This window comes from Catharus ustulatus, chromosome Z (genome assembly GCF_009819885.2).
Source record: "Catharus ustulatus isolate bCatUst1 chromosome Z, bCatUst1.pri.v2, whole genome shotgun sequence".
NCBI lineage: Eukaryota > Metazoa > Chordata > Aves > Passeriformes > Turdidae > Catharus > Catharus ustulatus.
The window spans coordinates 51,950,623-51,972,489 of NC_046262.2; the positions used below are offsets into that span (position 1 = coordinate 51,950,623).

The 21,867-nt window shown below is 39.0% G+C and overlaps 1 protein-coding gene across 1 annotated transcript in view; it reads left to right on the top strand.

Moving 5' to 3' along the window:
- Nucleotides 1-21,867, top strand: part of HSD17B4 (hydroxysteroid 17-beta dehydrogenase 4) — a 66,315-nt gene that overhangs the window by 24,773 nt on the left and 19,675 nt on the right. The window contains exons 14-20 of the mRNA XM_033084804.2: nt 370-421; nt 2,885-2,956; nt 4,346-4,449; nt 5,286-5,351; nt 16,204-16,273; nt 20,898-21,004; nt 21,323-21,409. Of these exons, the coding sequence (XP_032940695.1) occupies nt 370-421; nt 2,885-2,956; nt 4,346-4,449; nt 5,286-5,351; nt 16,204-16,273; nt 20,898-21,004; nt 21,323-21,409 (558 nt within the window). The remainder of the gene's footprint in view (nt 1-369; nt 422-2,884; nt 2,957-4,345; nt 4,450-5,285; nt 5,352-16,203; nt 16,274-20,897; nt 21,005-21,322; nt 21,410-21,867) is intronic.

Sequence of the window (21,867 nt, forward strand, 5' to 3'; positions counted from 1 at the left end):
TCTTTAATTAATTTTTTTGTAATATTGTTAAGTGCGTTTTGTTCTAGAAAAGAAAAATTTGGTGGTTTGTATTCTTACATCCTAAGAAATTATTCATTTACTTCACTTGTATAATGTGTCTTCCTATAATGAGATGTATGATGAATTTGGTATTCAATTTTAATTTGTGTTCACTACACTTTTTTTAAACCATAAAACCTTAAAACTTAATTTGAAAATATTTTGGGGATTAATTAGAAAAGCAAAAGAATAAAACTTGGGGTTTTTAAATTTTGTTTCCTCTGAACACTTTCTAAAATAGCTGTGTATTGACTTGGGGGAGAAAATAATCTATTGATTGTTGTTACAGCACTGTCTTTCTTTGCATAGATGCTGCATGGCGAGCAATATCTGGAGCTTTATAAGCCATTACCAACCTCAGGTCAGTCCTGTGTTGCTGATTTGTTTTTCACTATGACAACAATTCCTGTAGCTGTGTTATGGAAATAGGGAAGCTTTGCAAACTATGGTACTGCATATCCTTTTTACAAGGAGTAGGGGAGAAGAGAGGTAAGCTGTTGCGTTCTTGAAGGATTTCTGAAACTGTTGTTTTGAGATCAGGTGTTGCTTTTCTACAGTACACTTAATAAAATATGCATAATTTTTGATACGATATGAAAATATGCTGCCTATCTATGGATTATTCAGCTATTATTAATTACCAGAACTTTAAAATATTTCAGTAAGGTTGTGTCATAAAATTTTTGAGATGTTTATCTAAGAATAAGAATTCTTCAACGTTGATTGTATCTGTGAGCCTGTAAGAGGGTAAGACTTAAATTATGTATGTAAAAAAAAAAATGGACATCCTAATGAGGAGGCTAAAAAACAATTACAGTAATTTCACGAATACAAGCCGCACCAATTTGACCAAAAGTTTGATGAAAACCCGGAAGTGCGGCTAATATTCGAGGGCGGCTAATACATGAACAATATTCTAAAAGCTGCCAACACGGAAGTGAGAGCCCGCGGCAGCCCCAAGCCAAGCTGGAGCCCGGCCGGCCCCGGCTGAGGTGGGAGAGCCTGGCAGAGGCGGGGCCAGCAGTGTGAGGGCCGGGCGGCAGAGCCTGGGCCAGCAGGGCGGGGCAGGGGGGGCGGCAGAGCCTGGGCCAGCAGGGCGGGGGAGCCTGGGAGAACTGGGGCTAGCAGTGCAGGGGAGCATGGCAGAAGCAGGAAGGCCGGCAGGTGGGGCTGCCTGGCAGCGGGGGAAGCCCAGCAGAATCGGGGCCAGCAGCGTGGGAGCCCGGCGGTGCAGGGGCTTACAGTGCCGACCAGGGCGAACAAACGCGGCAGCGGTGCAGATGGGAGGGAGTGGCCGGCGAGCCTGGCGGCGGCCGCCCCACCGGCAGAGCCTGGCAGCGGCGGCAGCCCTGCCGGCCGGGCGAGCTAACATGGTGCGGGGCGGCTGGCGTGCCTGGCAGCGGCAGCGGCGGCTGGCCCGCCGGCAGGGCGAGTAAACGCAGCAGCGGGGCGGCCGGCGTGCCTGGCAGCGGCGGCGGCGGCTGGCCCACCGGCAGGACGAGCAAACGCGGCAGCGGGGCGGTGCTGACGGGAGAGGGGGGCCAACGAGCCCGGTGGCGGCGGTAGCCCTCCGGCCTCGCGAGCAAACGCAGCAGCGGGGCGGCCGGCGTGCCTGGCAGCGGCGGCGGCGGCCGGCCCACCGGCAGGGCGAGCAAACGCGGCAGCGGGGCGGTGCTGACCGGAGAGGGGGGCCAGTGAGCCCGGCGGCGGCTGCAGCACCACCCGGCCGGCCCCGTCAACAACCATGAGCGGGCCGAGCCTTCCTGGCCCCGCCCCGAGCCAGTAAACCCCGCTATGCCGCGATCCTGTTACTAATTGGCCAATTTGTGAAAGCTGCGCACGGATTCTCGCTACAAACGAAAGTGCGGCTAATATTCAGGGTGCGACTTATCTATTGACAAAGACAGCAACATTGTCGAGGCACCGGAAGTGCGGCTAATACTCCGTGCGGCTTGTATTCGTGAAACTACTGTACTTTTCTTCCTGACAAAATTCTCAAGGTAATAGTTGCTGGAGTAGCTAATTCTTCTCAGAGATGGCTGAGTTTTCCCAGATTACAGCATCTGAGGGTTGCATGTTACATTAATTCAGAATATGCATGTGTCTGTATTTCTTCATTAGTAGTTTTTTAACATTAAGTTTTTGAGAGTGTAGCAAAAATAAAAAAATGCAAGCCACAAATAAATAATAAAATTTCTTATTGAAACAAAAAGATATCTGAAAAATACATATACTACAAAGAAGCCCGATTAGTAATGGATTGCCCGGACTTTGTAAAGGTTTTTGGTTTTGCATTCTGTAGGCTGATTCTAAACAGGTGGTGTCTCTAAAGCACTAACCTCTACAACAAACTTCAAGTGCCCTGTGCCCAGGCTCTGAGCTGAGCTTCTCTTCTGTAAGACTGGGGTTTCCTCAGCCTTCCTGAAATCTGTGGACAATCCTTAAATGATTGGAGCTATCTTTGAAGATAGCCATGTGTTTGAGTCTAAACAGTGATGTGTTTAGCTCTGAATACATGAACTATAGCAAAATTCTGTTTTAAAGGAGCCCCAGAAGTTATAAAAATACCCCAAGCAAAACAACACTCAGATCTTCAAACAAGAAATTGCAAAGTTTCCCAGACATTGTTATAGTCAGGATGATTGTAATTAATATGACTATTACAATGCTGATGCTAATAGTAATAACAACAATAACGGCAGCATACTATAATGATAGTAGTAGGTAAAGAAGTTAGTAAGATAGTAAAGAAGTGTAAAGGGCTATCTGTGGACTTCATTCCTGAAGCAAAACCTTACAATGTGTACATGTTCTTTTCTTACAGGAGAATTAACTTCAGTTTCAACTGTTGCTGATATTCTGGACAAAGGATCGGGAGCAGTCTTGCTGATAGATGGTAAAATAGTTTATGGCTTTTGATGGAGGTGTAATTATATTTATTAGGCTTCATTTTTTAAATAGCTGTACCAATATCTGCCAGCCCTTCGATGGAGAAGACCTTACCTTATTAAAGCTCAGTGAGATGTGGCTGTGTAATTATTCTTCGTTGGTTAACCTACTGAAATAGAAACACTTTCTTTCTGTGTAGGTAGAATAATGCAGTATGCAAACTGATCAAAGTTCTTCGCAATAATAATACTTTTTCCTACCTGAAGGCAGTGAGTTTATATTCTGCTACCCCACAGTAAGGGGTCTGTGTCTCCATGCTGGCATGTGTTTTGTGGGTGGTTTTGTGAAGGTTAATCATATAGTTATGTTGTGTAGACCCATCTGCAAAGCATTGATCTTTAACAGCATGTCCTGCATTCCTTTTTTTATGTCTATATTATTTTATTCTGAACAAAACCCATTTCCTTCCTCTTGTATCCAGGTTAGAGGATGAGAATATCTCCAGAAATTGATAAATTGTAGTCTTCAGAATCTTACTCTCATTACATGTGATTATACCAAGGTCCTTTAGGAAACTGGATAGCAAGACTAGGTTTATAGGCTGTGAATCTCACGACACTGTTGACCTTTTATTCTTCATTAGTCAGATAAAATTGTAAAATGTTTTTATTGACCATTCTTCATAGCTTTCATACTAGACTAATATGAAACTTGTCTATTCCTGCAACATGCAAAACTTTTTGTGAGCAGTGTCTCAGTGATTTGTAAATTTCTTCCGGAACTGTAAATGAACATTGTTAACAAAACAGTGCTGTGAATTCCAGTCTAAGGTGTAAAGAAATGAAGTAGGTATGAACTGAAATAGGAAGCTGAATCTCAGTTCAGTGTAAGAAGTCTAGCGTGTTCAAAGGATGAAACAGGTGATCTTAAACTCTGAACTCTTCTCATACAAGGTGCTAATACCATTTTTTGTGTGCAGTCATAATCTACTTTACACACTGGTGTTCTCAATAGCTTTTAATGCATCATATTTTATTGTACAGTTCTGTATTTAAATAAATTGTTAATACAATCTCAGATGCTGAGATTTCAGTTTTGTGTTGCCAGATATTTTTAGCGCCTTGAATGTCATCACCATTTTGATAGATCATTTTTTAATTTTAATGCTTTAATATAAATAAGGTTCATTATATTATTTGAAACAGATCATGAGTCTTCCCTACTAGGGAAATTACTTGCAACAGGACACTGTGAAAGTATGACCACTGTCCCCTGAATTGTTAAAATGAGCTTTGTCAAGTTTCCAGCTGAACTTGTCTCTTGTAACAACACATGATGGTTGTATGAAAAAGGAGATTGAAGACAATATATGACCTTCTTCTTCTTTGTCTTTCAGTGAATACCTATTGTGGAAAGGACCTGGTGTGTTACAATCAGTTCTCTTTGTTTTTTATTGGAGCTGGAAGATTTGGTGGAAAACGAACGTCAGAAAAGGCCAAAGTAAATCCCCACATACTCGTATTTAAAAAAACACCGAACACATAAAGACTTCTGTCAGCACTGCAAGAAAAAGCATTTTCTATATGACCTAGGAAGTATAAACTGGCATTTAAGCAGTGTGGCTGTGCAAACTCAGATGGAATTTAAATACTTCTGTTCACTGCAGAGCCTGAGTGGAAAGGTGCTGTTCAGGTCTTGAGAAACCAGTGGTTTTGTTTTGAGAGTTAAGGAGAAAAGTGGATTGATAAGCATTACACAGATGAGATACTCCTACACTTAAATATTTGAAAAGGTAGAATAACCTAATGGAAAGCATTATTAGGGTGGAGCTTGCAGTTTCTAGAAAAGATTTCTAACTGTAGCTCTTTCTCAATCTGTGTTTGCATGGAAGAGGTTTGGTAAGAATAAAGAGGAAAAGAGAAGTAGCGTTACAGTTTGGAGCCTAACTTTTTTTTTCGGAGAGTTAGCAAGTAGCAAACGTTGTCACATGAGCACAGTGTGTTTGTGGAAATGTTTGGAGTAGCTGTTTGAGTACCTGACATTGTCTCCTCTAATGCAGTGTTTGAGGGCAATGTCAGCTGTAACTGCATGTTGTTGCTGTGAGCTAGAGTCCTGAGGCACTACAGCAAGAAAGAGTTGAATAGAGGGTATGTTAAGCTCAGTGGTTTTGGATATTTATAAATATCTTTGTTTATTCGTAAATGTAGGAAGGATAGGAGGAAGCTTACCAAATGGTAAATATTGTTTATTTTTATACATAACTGATATATTCTGGAATTAGATATGGATAAGATTTTTGCTGTGAAATATTAATAATGTTATTAATTTTGATTTAGCCAACAGCAGTTCCACCCAAGAGACCCCCTGATGCTGTAATTTCTGATGTTACAACAACTGATCAGGTAAAGCCTTGTATTCTTTAGGTGTGGAAATCTTTGTTTTGTTTGGAGAAAGGAGTGTTAAATTATGTTAACTAATAGTTCAGGTTTTTTTATATACCTCAGGTATTTATACTTGTTTATTTATGTTTATGTGTGTGTATACGTATGTATGTGTGTACGTGTAAAGCTACATCTTCTAGCTTATGCAAGCGTGTTCAATGTACTGTGTAAAACATTCTTTTCTTAAGACTGATGGAATTTTATAGTTGCTTATTACAAGTTTTGTGTAGAACAAGGGGATGGATGTTTTTATTCTGTTGTACTTTTGAAGAAAAGGTTCAGGCCTCCTGAAATTTACACTACATGGTGCAAACAAACACATTGTGGCAAAAGAGAAAAAGTAAGTGCTTTTGACTCACAGTTTTGAAAAAGTTAAATTTGTGTAGTAGGAGGAGTCAAGGGAAACCTGAAATACTGACAGACACCTGCACAGGTATATTTCTGTTTGTCCACATTCCCACTGGTTCGCAGGCATCTGCTGTGAAAAGAGATATAACCTCCTTTCAAGGTAAACATGAACGTGTCAGACAAACAAGAAAGGAAAATCTGGAACTACCAATGTTAGGACACTGAGTGGTGTTTCCAAAAGCAGCTTATCCATGGCAGGTTGCTGTAGCTTTTGAAGACGGAATTAAAATGTTGAGCATTAACTGAACTGTGGCAATTGCAATGTCTGCTGAGCATCTCTCTGGTAATATATGGAGTAATTAAGTCTCCTCCAGCTGATTCTTGTGCTTGAAGTCCAAGTTAGCTCTGCCCACTTCAACTGGGAAAGAGAGCCAAGGTCAGCATTTTTGTTCATGTCACTGATTTAGGCTGCATCCTAAAATTCACAGCATTGGTCTAGGAGGTACAGGTCTCTAATTCTTCTCAATAGGCTTCATCGAAAATTTGCAAGGTGAGCAAGAAGGAGGAAATGATGAGGGAGTAATTTTCTCCTGGCAGGTGGCTAAATGTAGTGGGAGGTGCTTTTTAGCAGCCTTTATTAGATAAGATACAACATCTCTAAAGGTCCAGGATTTAAAAGTATTTATTTTGAATGTTGGAAGGATTCTCCACTGCATGATTATATTGGAGTTGATTCTAGACTCATCAGTTTTCACATAGTATTTATAATTGCCTTGTCGTTATGGTAATTTTAGTTCCTGAGCCTTAAACCCATATGTCCAGAATTGTTACTGTGCATAAAATGCTCGAAGTTCATGAGATAAAATATAGAAATGGCAGCATAATGCAGAAGTTGAAAAATTTGCTATTGCAAAATTGATTTGTGGAAATAAAAGAAGTAACAGAGAGTAACCACTTCGCTTGTTTTGTTTTGTTTTCTTTAAGATGTACTCTGACAGGTAAACATATAAAGAAAATTATTCTCTAGTTAGAAGTTGGAGGAGCCACTGGACTTTGATAACCACAAGAAGGCTTCTGTGCCAAATTATTCAGTAGCATTTGTGTTTCATTGATGATGAAAGGAGGGGTGTACAGGAGGGAGGAATGCGGTGTAGCACTCAGGAACTTTATGTACAGATACAGACTTACATTGGAAGGACAGCTTGGGAAAATATTTTACATTTACCAAGATTTTACATTTATGTGTCTGTGAAATGTCACATAAATGCCCGAAATCTTCTTTAAAAAATGGAAGCTGGTATACAAATTGCTTCAAATTTCTGAATGTCCTAGTGTTTAAATAAAAAGTGTGTTGGAAGAAATGACTGTTGCCGTTCAGCTGTTGAATTGGTGCAGAGTATAGGACAGACTGAAAAAGTCAGTTTGCAGAAGGCATTTGATTTAACTTAAGCTGTACTAATGTGATAGTTGTGACACTTAGTTTTTGTGTTACCATAATTACAGTAATTTCACTACTATAAGGCGCACCGGACTATAGGCGCACTTTTTTTCTGCAGCGAGGAACCGCCGCCGGCTCCCCCGACACGGTTGCTGGCCAAGGCCTCGCCTCAACCCGGCAGCTACAGCGCCGCAGGCCCCCAGTCTCGCCTGCACCCGGCAGCCACAGCACCGCAGCCCCGCCTCCACCTGGCAGCTGCGGCCCTGCCAACTCCCACCGCGACTCATGACTCACACTTCTGGGTTGGCAAATTTCCCAACTTTGTCCATATATAAGGCACACCGGACTATAAGGCGCACTTCAGGCCAAAATTTTAGTCAAAAGGGTGTGCCTTATAGTCGTGAAATTGCTGTACATGGCTAAACTGCTCTTCATAATTAGCATTTTCGCCCTTTCCGTATCATTATCCTGTAGTAAGCCATCTGATAAATAGACTTCCATGCATGTTTTAGAAATATTTGCACGGGTGTCTTTCACTGAAGATAATGACTGTGGTTACCTTGAAAGTTTTTTTCAGTTCTAAGTCTGCTGCAGTGGCTTTTTTCCAGAGGAAGAATGTTGTAGACCAGATGAAGCACTTTTTAGTGAGGAGGATGCTGAAATGGAAGGCTAAATAACTTTTTCTACCCATCACTGTGTGTTCAGCAGAAGAGGGCACAGCCACCTACAATTCCTGGAAAAAATAGTGTACTATGTTACCATTGACAGAACAAAGTAATCCTTTTGCTTGGTGGTATCAAAGACTAATAGCAGGAGGTATAACAGATGTTTGTCCCTCTCAGATCTGTATCCATTTCTGAGAAGTTCTTTATATTCCAGCCAGTGCTTATGAATGAATTGCAGTACCAATGATGTAAGCTGCTTAAAGGTAAAAATGACTAAGAAAAACTTAGACGTATCTAATCTTCTAAAGGCCTTTAAAGCTTAAAATTGCATCTTGTGGAAGAAGGATATTAAATATTTCTTTTTGTATTCATGAATTCTTCTGCACTGAACTAGATGACTGTTTTTCCATCTTGCACTGTAGAGATGTGCATGTGTAGTGGTATTTTTCTAGCTTGTTCTCTCTCTGTAATCTGGACTTCACTTTACTAGACACACTGCCATAAATCTTTTGAATAAAATAGACCTTCTGACAGAAGATCAAGATGTCTAGAGGGTGTTTGACTATTAGCCATTAGCAAGGAATGAATCATTCAATTTCAACCCTATAGGGAATGTTTAATGCAGTTACAGTGCTTTGTCCTGACAGTTTTCAAACTGGGGGCTTAAATTAATCAATCAAACTGATTTTGCTGAATGGTTACTAATGCAATGAAAAATAACATACAGAATGACCTGTATCTCTGGAGAGTTTTGTCTGCATATAGCTTTCACACTCTTCCTAAATGTGTTTTTCTTGGGAAGTCATTTTCTGATGACACACGAAGTAAGCTGCAATATTTATTTGAAGTGGATAGTACGTTAACTAACACAAGTCACTTTTGCAGAAAAAATAAGGTGCTTGAATTTGGTGTGGATTTCATATGGTTTATTTGTTTGCTTACGGAAAAACTCAGTGTTCTGATATTCTGCAAGTTTCTTTCTAAAAAACTGTTCTCTATCTTCAAATATCAGAAATAATATTCAGAATACACAGTGTAATGACAACGAATAAACAACAGTATCGCACGCAATGAAAATTTTCACCAAGTCATTTTAGTTTTACTGTTCTCTGTTTTCTTTCACCTTTTGCTGAAAGCTACTTGTTTTGTTTGCAGTATGGCAAAACTAGAGCTGTAATATGTGGAGCCTGCCAAGTTTTCGTTAGTGTCAGCTCATCTCAACAGAACATCTAATAATTTTACAAAATATTTGCCAATAGATAAATTCTCTTTGCTTGCAGTAGTATCTTAAATTTCTTTAAAGCATTCTCCCTGAATTCTGACTCAGTGTGCTTTTTACTTATATCAATAGGGAGAAATAGACATGGCAAAAAGGTAAAAATGAACATTTTGACAGGGTTTGAAAACCTGGTGTCTCAACCTGTGATGTTCTGAACCAGCTGTGTACATGCTGTTGACTCTTGAAGACTCTGCAGTGCAGTGTCATGTGGGTTCTCACATGTAGATTTCTGCCACAGCTACTTTTCCATGCAGTTTGGAGATCTCAAGGACACGGTACTTCTGCTTTGGGCCTTTCAGGGTCAGGCAGTTAGGCAATTTTTGCTTTCAAGAATTTTTAAATGCTTTAGAGATGATGAAGCTGAGCCTGATAGTGGTCAGTTGAAGGAGCTTATTTATGTCCTGTCATTTAAAAGTTGCTTTAATTTGGAAAACTTCGATAGTGTTTTAAGTGTTATGGATATCTAAAAAGATAAAAATTCCAAGTAAAGGTTGTGGGTTTTGTTGGCTTTATCTGCTTTGTGTGCAGTGTTTGATGATACAGTTTTCAGTGATGAAGGTATGAATGGTGTGTTTGTTTCCCTCTTCTTCAGGAACTCCTTCCACATGTGAGGAAAAAGCTGTAGGCATGAACTGTGACAGTGTAGGAAGTCAGTTTTCCTGTGTTATTTGTTGCAAGAAGTTACATTCTGAGAAGGAATAGTGAGAGGAAAATTGTCTCATGGTTAGAGACTGGTTGGAACTGCAATTGTTTGACAGGGGATTTTCTGTTCTTTGCTCTGTGGGCCACTGTTGCCCAGGCATCGCAAAGCACTCAGACATGGGTGCTCCTTGATCAGTGACTGGTAGGAGAGGATTAAACAATAGAATATGGAAGATGGAATTTGGGAGTAAGACTAGCTGGAGGATGTCTGAACATCACAGGCTGAAATTGAAATCCACAGAGGCTGTGTTGTACATCAAAAATGTGAGGTAGTTTAAAAAAACTAGACCTTCAAATTTTCTGTTGGAGAGCTGGAATTTGTTTCTGCTGCTGACAGTTACCACCTTTTCTCCTTGTAGTTTCTAATCTATAAAGCAAGGATGTTTATAAATGTTTGAGGCATTGTAACTGTACAGAGAACATTTAAAGGAACGACATGTAGCATTGGATGGTGATTTTTCTGGATGTGATACAGTTAGCAGCATAAAAAAGAGAAATATATATAAAAAAAATATATATATATGCACACTGTGCAAGTGAATTTGATTCTTTATTAATTTGGAAGATTTGAGAGTGATTCAGTAAATCATACCAAGACTAATCAAAAAAAAACTACATAAAGACTTCTGTTCCAGGTATAAATCTAGCATTGATTGACAGGATGTGAAAAAATTTCTGGTTTCAGGTAGTTTAGGATTTTTTTCGAACATGCTGTTTTTGTTTTCTCTGAAAGAAGAGAAAATAATTGGCCCCTGTCCTGTTTGAAGTGTGTTATCAGCATCCTGTGATTAAGACTGCTGGAGTCACCTTCCCATCTGAGTCATTCTCAGTCCTGCAGTCTTGCTCATACTGCAGCTACCCGAGTTTATTTTCTTGGTGTGTCAAATTCGGCTAAAGTTGCTGTTCTTATTGTACCTGGAAACAATTGTAAAGACAATTATGCAGAAATCTAGTTTGTTGTAAAAGGGTGGAATTTGCAATAAAAACTTACTAAAAAGAGTTCTTGGAGTGAAAGAGTGGCATAGGAAGCATTTAATGAATGCTTAATGAATTATTAAGCTAAAATCTACTGTGACTTATTTTCTACCTGTTGCCGGTAGGTCCATTATTATGAGGTTTTACTTTACATCTGCGGATGGCATGATAAGACCCTTCCAAGCTTGTGTGTAGTTGGAATCCTTATCTGTGGAAAACCATCCTTTGTTCTGCAGTCTTCATATGTGTTTTAATGCTAAGCATATGTAAATATTTGTGTTTTTAGAGAATTTAGGGAATGATGAGGGAAGAAACAGGAAGATCAGTAGCTGGCTGTGAGACTGGTGTCAGTGGCAGAATTTTGGCCTTTTTGATCATGGGTCAGTTTGCACAACAGCAGCCCTGCTGCCAACAGATGGGGTACACCTGTCTCAAAGGCATAAAAGATCTTTACACAGGAGTTAGCACAGCTCATTAAACAAGTTTTAAACTAGATTTGAAGCAGGAAGGTGGTAAAACCAGGCTCACTAGAAATAAGCATAAGGGCAGCATAACAGTGTTTGAGAGACGATGTCTCAGTGGATGGAATCCATGTGTTAGCAAAGAGAGAAGAGTTACTGGTATGTTACTAAACATGGAACCACTTGAGAGCATACTGTAGCAATTACGACCTACAAAAAGGTGATGGGGTCAGTAGCCCAACTGAAGTGCGTCTGCACCAATGCACGCAGCATGGGTAACAAAGAGGAGAAACTAGAAGCCATTGTGCATCAAAATATGGTTGTAGAATAAATTCTAATTTATATCCTGTTCTGTAAAGACTACAGCACAGCATTGCCTAAAATTGTGTAAATTTAAAGAGCTTTGAGTAATAGTCACCTGACATTCAGGTGATTTTTTTTTCTATTTGTAGCATAAATGATTAGTTTCATGATAGAGAAAATTATGTTATGCAGGTTCACAAATATGGAGGGCATATTTAAAGTACTAAACAAGAAAGGATGATAGAAACCGAACAAAGGGATGTGAAGCCTTTGCTAAGATTTGATAACCTTTCTGTCATTTATTTAGAAGCTTCAGTGCGCAGAAGTGGTACTGTTGTATAGTGCTTGTAATAGTAATTACTTTGAAAGTTTGTTATTAATGTCAAGTTTTGTATATCCCCCAGTTCTTTGTATTTGTTCTCATTGGGAAGATCAGAATATAATTTTTTAATCATGGCAATTTTGACCAATAGTTGGGGGCTTGGGCTTTTGTATGATAATGTGATATAAGAAGAAAAGGTACTAGTCTGGCAATCAGTTGTTTTAGACAAGATGGTATTCCTTACTGACTTTATTTCCTTCCCTTGTCTATACTTGTCTTAGTAAAGACTGTAAAAATTGCTAATCCATTTGAAGTTCCCCAAAATGAAGTAATTTTTAATTTTTAATTGAGAGGCATTGTTAGGGGAAAGGCTTCTTGCATATTTGTCATGCTACTGAAAAATGACTGATGTTCTGTGAAGTCTCTGTCAGTATATGTAATTTGATACTAAATTTGAAAAACATTTGATAGGGACAAACAGAAAATGCATGATTAGTGCAGAATGGGGAAGTTTTATATACAGTGAATTATTTAAGTACTGTGCTAAATTTGAGACCTTGAAGCATGAACACTACCATTTTAACTGGAAATTTTCACTGTTCATAATGTGACTGAGAGCCCGTTGATACACACATATGGATTGTGGATGTTTTCTTCACAAGATGGCTTGACTACTTTTTCTCTTAAATAAGCTGTAAAAGCATACAGACTTAAATGTCCCTGTCCGTCCATACATATGTTCATATATACACATATTTCCTTGGTAAGGTAAGCTTTTGGGTAGAGGTATTTTTCTGCCTGGTTTGAAGGGAAAATGCATGGATGGTTAGCTTCCTTTTTCTTTAGCTTTACCACTGGTCTTTATTACAGTCTGCAGGAAGACGGAAAAATTGGCACAGACAGGTTTGATAGTGTCTTTTGTGCTCTGGCAGAGCTCCTAAATTGTTAGGAAATGAGACTTGACAGTGTGTGTTATTAATTAGAAAACATTTTAACCATATTATTACTGACTTCAATCTAATGCTGTACATCAATTGATTCTTGTAATCCTCCAAGGAGGCATCCTGGGTTGGTTGCTTGGTTCTCCCCACCTCCTCCCCTAATGCTGTCACTTATGAAATGTCCTTGTTGGAGGAATACAGAAAGTAGAGACAACAAGGCTCTAGAAAGCAATTCATTTTCATGTTGACTGGTTTTATTATGGTAAATGAAATTTGTTCGCAGGCCTGATTTGGCTGTGCTGAATCTGAAAAAAACCTACTGTAACTGTTTAATTCACTTCTGCGTGTGTTTTTTCTAGCTGTGACCAGTGTCACTGTAGTTATTGAAAATATGAAAAGACAAGTATAATTTCTCAGATTCATATGTCATTGACCACATTTAGAAAACAACTGCATCCAGAGAATTAACTGCTACATTTATTTTGTTAGCAAAGCACAACATTTTTTACTACTGTATTTTTTACTACAGTAATTTTGAAAAGCGTTTGGTGTAAGTATTGTCTCCCAAGTAGTGCTTATGATCACGCTAAATAAATGGCTAGTTCTTATTACAGTTTTAGTAAGCAACAGCTGCATAGCTAAATTTGAGTTTTGGGCTTCACACAGAAATTTGTCTTTTTTTTAATATCCATAAATTGAATTTTACAGTAGTGCAACTGAATGTTATTTAAAATTAGAATTAAAATTTATTGCAACAGCTCTTTTGTGAAAACAACTTCCTGATACCTCTTGTAAAATTCAAGTTAATTGAAGAATGACAGTAAGACCCTAGAATTTTAACTTAGCTATGAAGTTACTTAATTATTTAATAATTTAATATCTGGCAATTTTTTTCTAGTTCTTGAGTAGCAATTTGCTTTTAGATTTCAGACCCTTTTGAAAGAAAACTTGAGTAATGAAGGGATGTAACCTACTTAACAGAATTTTGTTGAAGAATTCTCTTTAGATTGTCAGATTAAAATTTATTTGTTTGAAAAAAAAGTATGGGTCTATCCCTCACTAAATATCTCTTTCCTAGTGTTGGAACTTTTACATATTCAGTAAACTATTTGCCCTCTCTTTGGTCCTTTTCAGAATCTCAAACACAGACCCAGATGAACTTGACTCTTACACTAATATTAAATTTCCAGTCTTAACTATTTTCCTAAGAAATTATGGGATTAATTAGAAGATAATTGAAAAAAGAGTTATAATAAAAACACCTATTTGGTAAAAGTAAAAGTTAGAAATTTCAGATCCACTTGTATTTTTTTCTGAAAGGAAAAGTGTTTCAAAAACAGTAAATGAATATGTAAGCAGCCACAGAGAGATATTATCTTGCAGTTTGCTTTTCTAAGATTTCCATGGTTATACTGTGATGCAGTTTAAGATTTTCTTCTTGCAGTTTTTAGTGTCTAATTCCACTCTCACAGGAAGCAATGACAAGGTCTTTACATTCCACCTTAACTGAGGCTCAAAGAACTTACTGTATTGCTCATAGCAAGAAAATTGCTATGAGAAATAAGAGAGAGGTAGAGCTTAGTGTTGGAGCTATAGATAGGTGGAGAAATGCCTCAAATATTCACGGATTACAAAAGAAAATACATGGATTATGTTTTAAAATAATGAGTTCAGAGCCTTTCTTGTTATATTGTCTGCTTCAGACTTGATGAAAACCAGTGTTAGACATACATAGTAAAATTCTTCCTTTCAGGAATCTTCTTTTTTCAGCCTTTCCTTTGAGAAATCTGCTATCTTCTTCCTCCAAATGGGATTTAGTACAGTTTTCCCTCATTCAAATAAATACATACTATTTTTTATTATTCTAATTCTAAATGCTGGGTAAAAATTTTTACTGACAATGGGTTCCAAGGTCCAATAGTATGCTTGACTAAAATACAATTCGTTTTCAGTTTAAAAGCTTTTTTTAATTAAATCTGTGTTCAATTTGTATGTGTCATCATAATTAAGCTGCTAAATTCTTGGAATCTTCATTAGTTAATGTGATGTACTGATTTTCTCTGTACTTCTGGGAAATTTTTACTAGAGAGCACTCCATTGTCATTTAGTCACTGGATTACACTGTGATCTGTAAATTTACCAGAGAAAAAGGTTTTATTTCAGAGATATGCACAGGTTGACTTTTGATATCTCTCATGATATGGACTGCTGGCTGCTCTGGATATACAGCAAATAGAAGATTTGATAATGAAAATGCTAAAGCTACACAGGGAAAGAAACCTGAAGTACAGTAGCCATATTCTTCATAGTTTCTCAGGTTTATTCACATTCACAGTATATAAAACATGTTAAATCTGTATTTCTCTACTTTTTTAGTAATGAGAGAGAATATTTAACATGAAGCAAAAGTCTTCCAGAAGGCTTGGATTGTTACTTTGGGTTTTGATTGTTTTTAATACTAGGATCAGCTACCCATGGATCTGCTATGAGAAATGTATCCTAATTTAAATTAAAATTAGGGATTTAAAAAAAAAACAAAAATTAAATTTAAAAAAAGGTAAGGATATTTCTGATCCCTGTAAGATGAATCTGTTGCTGGAAAAACATGATACAGTGTGTGTATGTTATTAAAAAAAGTCATATATAATTTCACAATTATAAGCCGCACATCTGGATGTCAGCAACGTTTAGATATTCATCCATATATAAACCGCACTTTCATTCACAGTGAGGATACTTGCACAACTTTCACAAAGTTGCCAATTAGTAAAAGAATCGTGGGATTGCGGAGTTTACTGGCTCAGCTTGGGGCCATGCAGGCTCGGATCGGCCCCACTTTTCCCCCACCAGGACCGTGTGGGCTCGAATCGGCCCCGCTTTTCCCCCGCTGGGGCCAGATGGGCTCAGATTGGCCCCGCTTTTCCCCTGCTGGGGCAATGCAGGATCGGATCGGCCCTGCCGCCCCCTCTGCTGGGGCCGTGTGGGCTCGAATTGACACCACCTTTCCCCCTGCCAGAGCCCTGCAGGCTTGGAACCGCCCCGCTTTTCCCCCGCTGGGGCCGTGCGGGCTCGAACTTCCGGGTTGGCAAATTTCTGAACCTCATCAATATATTGGTCGCACCTGATTATAAGCCGCACTTCTGGGTTCGGACCAAAATTTTAGTCAAAATGGTGCGGCTTATAATTGTGAAATTACTGTACTTCTGTATTACATTGTGGATAAGTTTGTCAAAGAAAACAGTAATTAGTTTCCATTTTACCTGCCTTGTTGTAGAGTGTATTATGTAAGGAGTAGCAAAATAGATTGTGATACGTTTCTTAATCTGTCATGAATTTCTGGGTGATCTTGCTTGTTCTGATTCCTTCTCTTTTTCTGCAGGCTGCCTTATATCGACTGAGTGGAGATTGGAATCCTTTACATCTGGATCCAAGTTTTGCTGCTCTTGGAGGTGAGCTGATGGGGATACCATTGTGTTAATATTTGGATGAAGGATGATGTAAATGTATTTTTAATCTATTTTTCAGTATGTACATCTTTAACAGCCTGGAAAAAGCAGTGCTTGTTTTATAGCTGTTCTGAGAGTCACCAGTTAAATATCTTCAAATTCTGCATCACACTTCAGTTTGAAGCATTGCTTCTTTTAGCTAGAAATGGGGATAGTGCTTGGACTTTACTTACAATGGAAACATACTTTCTAACGTATTTTCCTTTGGATCCTGTTTATTACCAGTGTCCTGTTTTTACAACATCTGTTTCATAAGCAGAAGTAATTGCGTATCAAAGCTACTGAAGGAATCCCATGCATTCTCTGATACGTAGTTCTTTCCATCTAAATGATTTTGAGATTTTGTGCGTCTGAATGGAACTTTTTGTTCTTCAGTGTATTCTTCTCTATCAAGAGGACAGGAGAGAGGGAGCTTGTTAGCATTCCTTTCTTATAAAATTGCATAACTACACCTCTTGCTAGCAGATTAGTTTGTTAATATACCTAATTCTACATGCCAGAGCTTGAGAGCAGAGGCTGCAGTAACTAATTCTGGAAGAGATGTAATAAATGGAAAAGGATGTTTTCTTGAAATCGTGTTGTAAAGTTACAGTAATTTCACGACTAGAAGGCGCACCAGATTATAAGGTGCACCTCTGGGAGTTGGCAAATTTCACAACTTCGTATATTATATAAGGCACACCAGACTATAAGGCACACATTTTTTTTGCAGCGAAGATCCGTGCCTCATGCAACAAAGTAACAAATTAGTAACGGAATTGTGCGATCGCAGGGTTTTCTGGCAGGTGCTCAATTTGCAAACATTTTTCACAGATTGGCCTAGCCTTTAAAACACAGCTCCAGGCACCCTCCCCGTGCCACAGGCCTCGGCACTCCCGCCCATCCCCCGCTGGTGAGGTGCAGCTCGGGGTGGCCGCGGCTTGCGGTGGTTCAGGGCCAGCGGCTCCCTCCCTCCCCGCGCAGCTCGTGCCAGGCCAGGGCCAGCGGCAGCTCCCTCCCTCCCCACGCAGCTTGTGCTGGGCCGGGGCTGGCGCTGGCTCTCTCCCTCCCTCCCTGTGCGGCTCGTGCCAAACCAGGGCTGGGGCCGGCTCACTCCCTCCATGCGCCCGGACTGCGGCTGGCACCGGCTTCTTCCCCCCATGCCCAGGCCACCACCACCGCTTCCTTTCCCCCTTGCGCTTGGGCTGCCGCTGCCGCCAGGCTTGCCCCGACCCAGTGCTAACCTGATGCCACCGAGCTCGCCCCAGCCCAGAGCTGCCCCGCCACAGCAGGGTGGGCTCAGCTCGGCTCGGGGCTGTTGCGGGCTCGCACTTCTGGGTTGGCAAATTTCTGAACTTTGTACGTTGTATAAGATGCACCGGACTATAAGGCACACTTCCGAGTTCGGACCAAAATTTTAGTCAAAAGGGTGCGCCTTATAGTCGTGAAATTACTGTATTTTTCGGGCTTACTTTCAGGCCTTGCAAGTAGTATAGTTTGATTACTCCAGGCAGATAGCAATTTGATTTACTTGAGAAATTTTCCTAAATATGTATGGTATCATCATAAACATTACATGAAATGACTAATCTGTAACAATTAGTCTGCAGTTTTCTGATGAATTTCTTTTTATTGTGCAAGTATCACTGTATGCTGTTCGTATCAAGATAAATAGAGCAGAGTTATGCTTCCTTGTTCAGATCACACTTAACATACTTTCACAAATTATCTCCTTTCATAAATGCATACTAATTGGTTTGTTAACTCAGTTTTGTACAATTCTATGTAAATTGGTGTTCATAAGTAATGCCTGTCAAATACTGAAGTCCAATAAGAGATTTTCCCAGTTTGTTAAAGCAGTCTGTTTGCTGGTGATGTTGGTTTGTTAATGATGGTGATGGAGATGAAAAATACATGTTCATAATTGAAAACCCAGTGTTTGGAATAATAATGATAATAATACTTCAAAAAACGGAGAAAAGTAGAGAAGTAGAAATCTTCTACCTGCTCACACAGAGAGCACTGGCACTTGGGGAAAATGAAATTAATACTTAGATGAGATGTCCCTTTGTCTCAACATAAAATTGCTGCACTGGATTTTGGAATTCTGACAGTACCCTACCTGTACTAAATGCAAGTACTCTCAGAGAGGAAATGGCTGTAGAGATAATCCAGAATTTTTTTTTCTGGGTGTGTAAATTTTTTTTTCTTCTGAACTATTCACACTAACTCTCACCAGTGTGTATGGGAAGCAAGCATTCAGCATAATGCATTCAGTCATTCCAGGGTTATTGTTAAGATTTCCCATGTGTAATCTTTCAGAAGACATAGTGCATGCAAACACCTCTTTATATTCTTATGCCTTTATTCTTGTGTCTTGTGTTTTCGGATACTAGAAAGGGAAAGCAGCATTTACTTTGGTTTTGTTTCAGTCTAGATAGAAAGTAATTTGATTAGCTCACCAAATTTTTCTTTGAGTATGCATTAGTTTTTTTTAAAGAAAATACTGGGAAAAATAGGATTTGGTATATTTGGCTGTTTCTGAGTTCTGAATAGAGTGGATGGTCTCTGTTTCTTTCATGGTGAATTGAAGTGAGTTTTTAAGGCGCTAGATGTCGCTGTAACATTCTGAATGAGGCATACTGAAAACTGATGCTGTTAACAGTGGTGCAGTAATATGACTACATGGTAACTGTGCTTTCAGAACAGTGCCTGTTTGGTACAAAATAGAGTTAAAAGTGTGCACACTCAAGTATTTTGTGGGAAAGAAATGACAGGATGGTCAGGCTGGAATACTTAAAGTGAGAAAACAGACTCATATTCCTTTAAACCAGTCTTTCTGTTATGTCTTCTCACCCAATGAGTCAAAATTTTCTTTCTAATCTGTAATTCTGCTAGCCCATCTTTCCCAGCATTAATTCTTCCATGGCTTAACTTTAGCTTGCAACTAATTACCACATAGCCACTTACTCATTCCTTACCTCTCCCGCCCTGTTTTTCTCTTCGAGAGTAGTGTTGGAGAGGAAAAAAGGTAAAACTTGTGGGTTGATATAAGAACACTTCAATAACTGAAGTAAAATATTATACTAGTAATACTAATGCTGCTGCTGCTACTACAAATAATAATGAAAAGGACAGAGAAAAAGGAGGTGTAAAACCCAAGTGTAACAAGTACACAACACATTTGCTTATCACCTGCTGACCAATGCCCAACCCATCCCTGAGCCATGATCAGTGGCTCCTGACCAGCTTCCCCCAGTTTGTATCCTGGACATGAGGTTCTTCTATACAGAATGTCATTTTTACCAGTTCAGCTCAGCAGCTCCAGTCATGCTCTCTCACATCTTCTTGTGCACCTGCTTGGATCATAGGTCACTGAAGAGTGTTTGGCATATGTTAGACACTTCTTAGCAACAGCTGAAACATGGGTGTATTATCAGCGTTACTGTCACACTAAATTCAGGGCACAGCATTGTACAAGCTACTAGAGAAAATTCATTATAGCCCAGCCAAAACTAGGATGGAGTCCTTATGGCTTTATCTGTCTCGACAGTGGTTTCTTTTCTTTTCTTTTCTTCTACATCTTTCAATTCTCTGCTGGCTAGACTTTGTCCTATCTCCTCTTTTTTTTTTTTCATTTTGCTTTTGTTTTTTCTCCCAGCTCTTGTCCCTTGTGAGAACATTTTGTACTGTGTAGATGCTATGAGAAGTTATTTAGAGCTCAAGAAAAACAGTCTCTGGCAGACAAGAGTAGCGTATCAGTTCTGGGCAAAGCAACTGGTTTCAGTGCCAAAGCTGGACAGATCTGCCTGGATTCCATGGGCTGTTGCGAGTGTGATCTGTTATTGTTTACCTGCCTTGTCAGAACAACCTGTTTAAGGAATCAGAATATATAAGCAATATCTTTATAACTTAACTGTTGCACTTTAGCAAATCTGAGACCAGTTGTCAAAGGTTTTTTTAGTCAGATTTTGACAGTACTTGAAAAAGATGCAGTGCTAATATGAAGCTTATCCTCTGCCAAGGTTGAGCTCCTGCTTCAAAGGATAGGAATGTGATGAAAATTGGCAAAAATATTTCTTTTTTCTTTTTTTTTTTTTTTTAAATTTCTAAATAAAGGTAAATTAATCCTAAAGCAGACATTGTATTAGAAGACTTTGGCCAACCATGAATAGGAATTCAAAACAGGAAGTGTCAAATAGTCTTAGTATTGCTACTTTTTAATGATTACAATATCTCTTACTCTTAAAGTACATACTTCCATTTTAACTGCATGTCTGGTGTGCCTATGCATGTGTACTAAACTAGATAATCTCCTTATTTTTCATTTTTTCACCTCACCAGAAAGGGACTAATTCTACTTCTGAGCCTCAGAGGCAGTGCAAGTGTCACTTGTTTGCTCTTTGTCCAAAAGTAGAGGAAATGATAAATAGTAACAGACACTTTTTATTAACATAAATTAGTCAAAAAAGAAAAAGGATTAAGAGCACTAATGGAGGAAAATACTATGAAAAAAGTATAGATATTAATAGAAGCTGCATTCAAGGTTCTGATATTAAAAATGCTAAAATGTTACCTCTTCAAATAGGATTTGAGAAGCCTATTCTTCACGGACTATGCACCTTTGGATTTGCTGCTAGGAACGTTTTGAAGCAGTTTGCAAATAATGATGTGAACAGATTCAAGGCAATCAAGGTCTGTGTTTTCATTCTTTGCAGTAAATTTTCTTGATTTTTTTCTGTTCTTAGTGCCAAAAGAAATTTTCAGTGGGGGGGACATCTTTCACAATGTCTTAACTGCCAGAATTGCTTTTACTTACAGCTGCATGCATTTTAATGCCTCTGTCTTGTATGTTTACTTAAATATTTAGGCTTTCTGCATTGATAGCTGACTTAATTTTCCTCTTTAATTTTTATCATTTCAGTAGATTCAATGTGTTTAAGCTTTGCATTTACATATGACAGACACATCTTTTCACAACCCAACTTCTTTTTTCTCCTTTTTGACTTTTAGGTTCGCTTTGCAAACCCAGTCTATCCAGGGCAAACTTTGCAAACAGAAATGTGGAAGGAGGGAAATAGAATCCATTTTCAGACCAAGGTCAGAACAATCTCTTCATTATGGTCTTCAGAGAAAGATATATTGGTTAAAAGACTGGGGATATGAGGAAGAGCAAGAAAGATGACTCATTAAGCAGCACACCATTGGCAAAGGCTTTGTAAAGAAATGAAGCAAGTGGAATGAAATAGTCTTATTTTATGGTGTCACTAGGATAGTAATGGAAGTACCATTAGAATTGTAGGACTTAATACCCTCAAATGAGAACTCTTTTCATTTTGTTGCCTTTTTTGTTCACTGGACAAGATAAAAAAGCAGTCGTCCTTAGGTCATCGTAGTGTGTACTTGTTTTCTGGAGTTATTAACTTTGTGTATTACAGTAGTTTCACGAATACAAGCCGCACGGACTATAAGCCGCACCCCTGGTGCCTCGACAATGTTGCTGTCTTTGTCAATAGATAAGCCGCACCCCGAATATTAGCCGCACTTTCGTTCGTAGC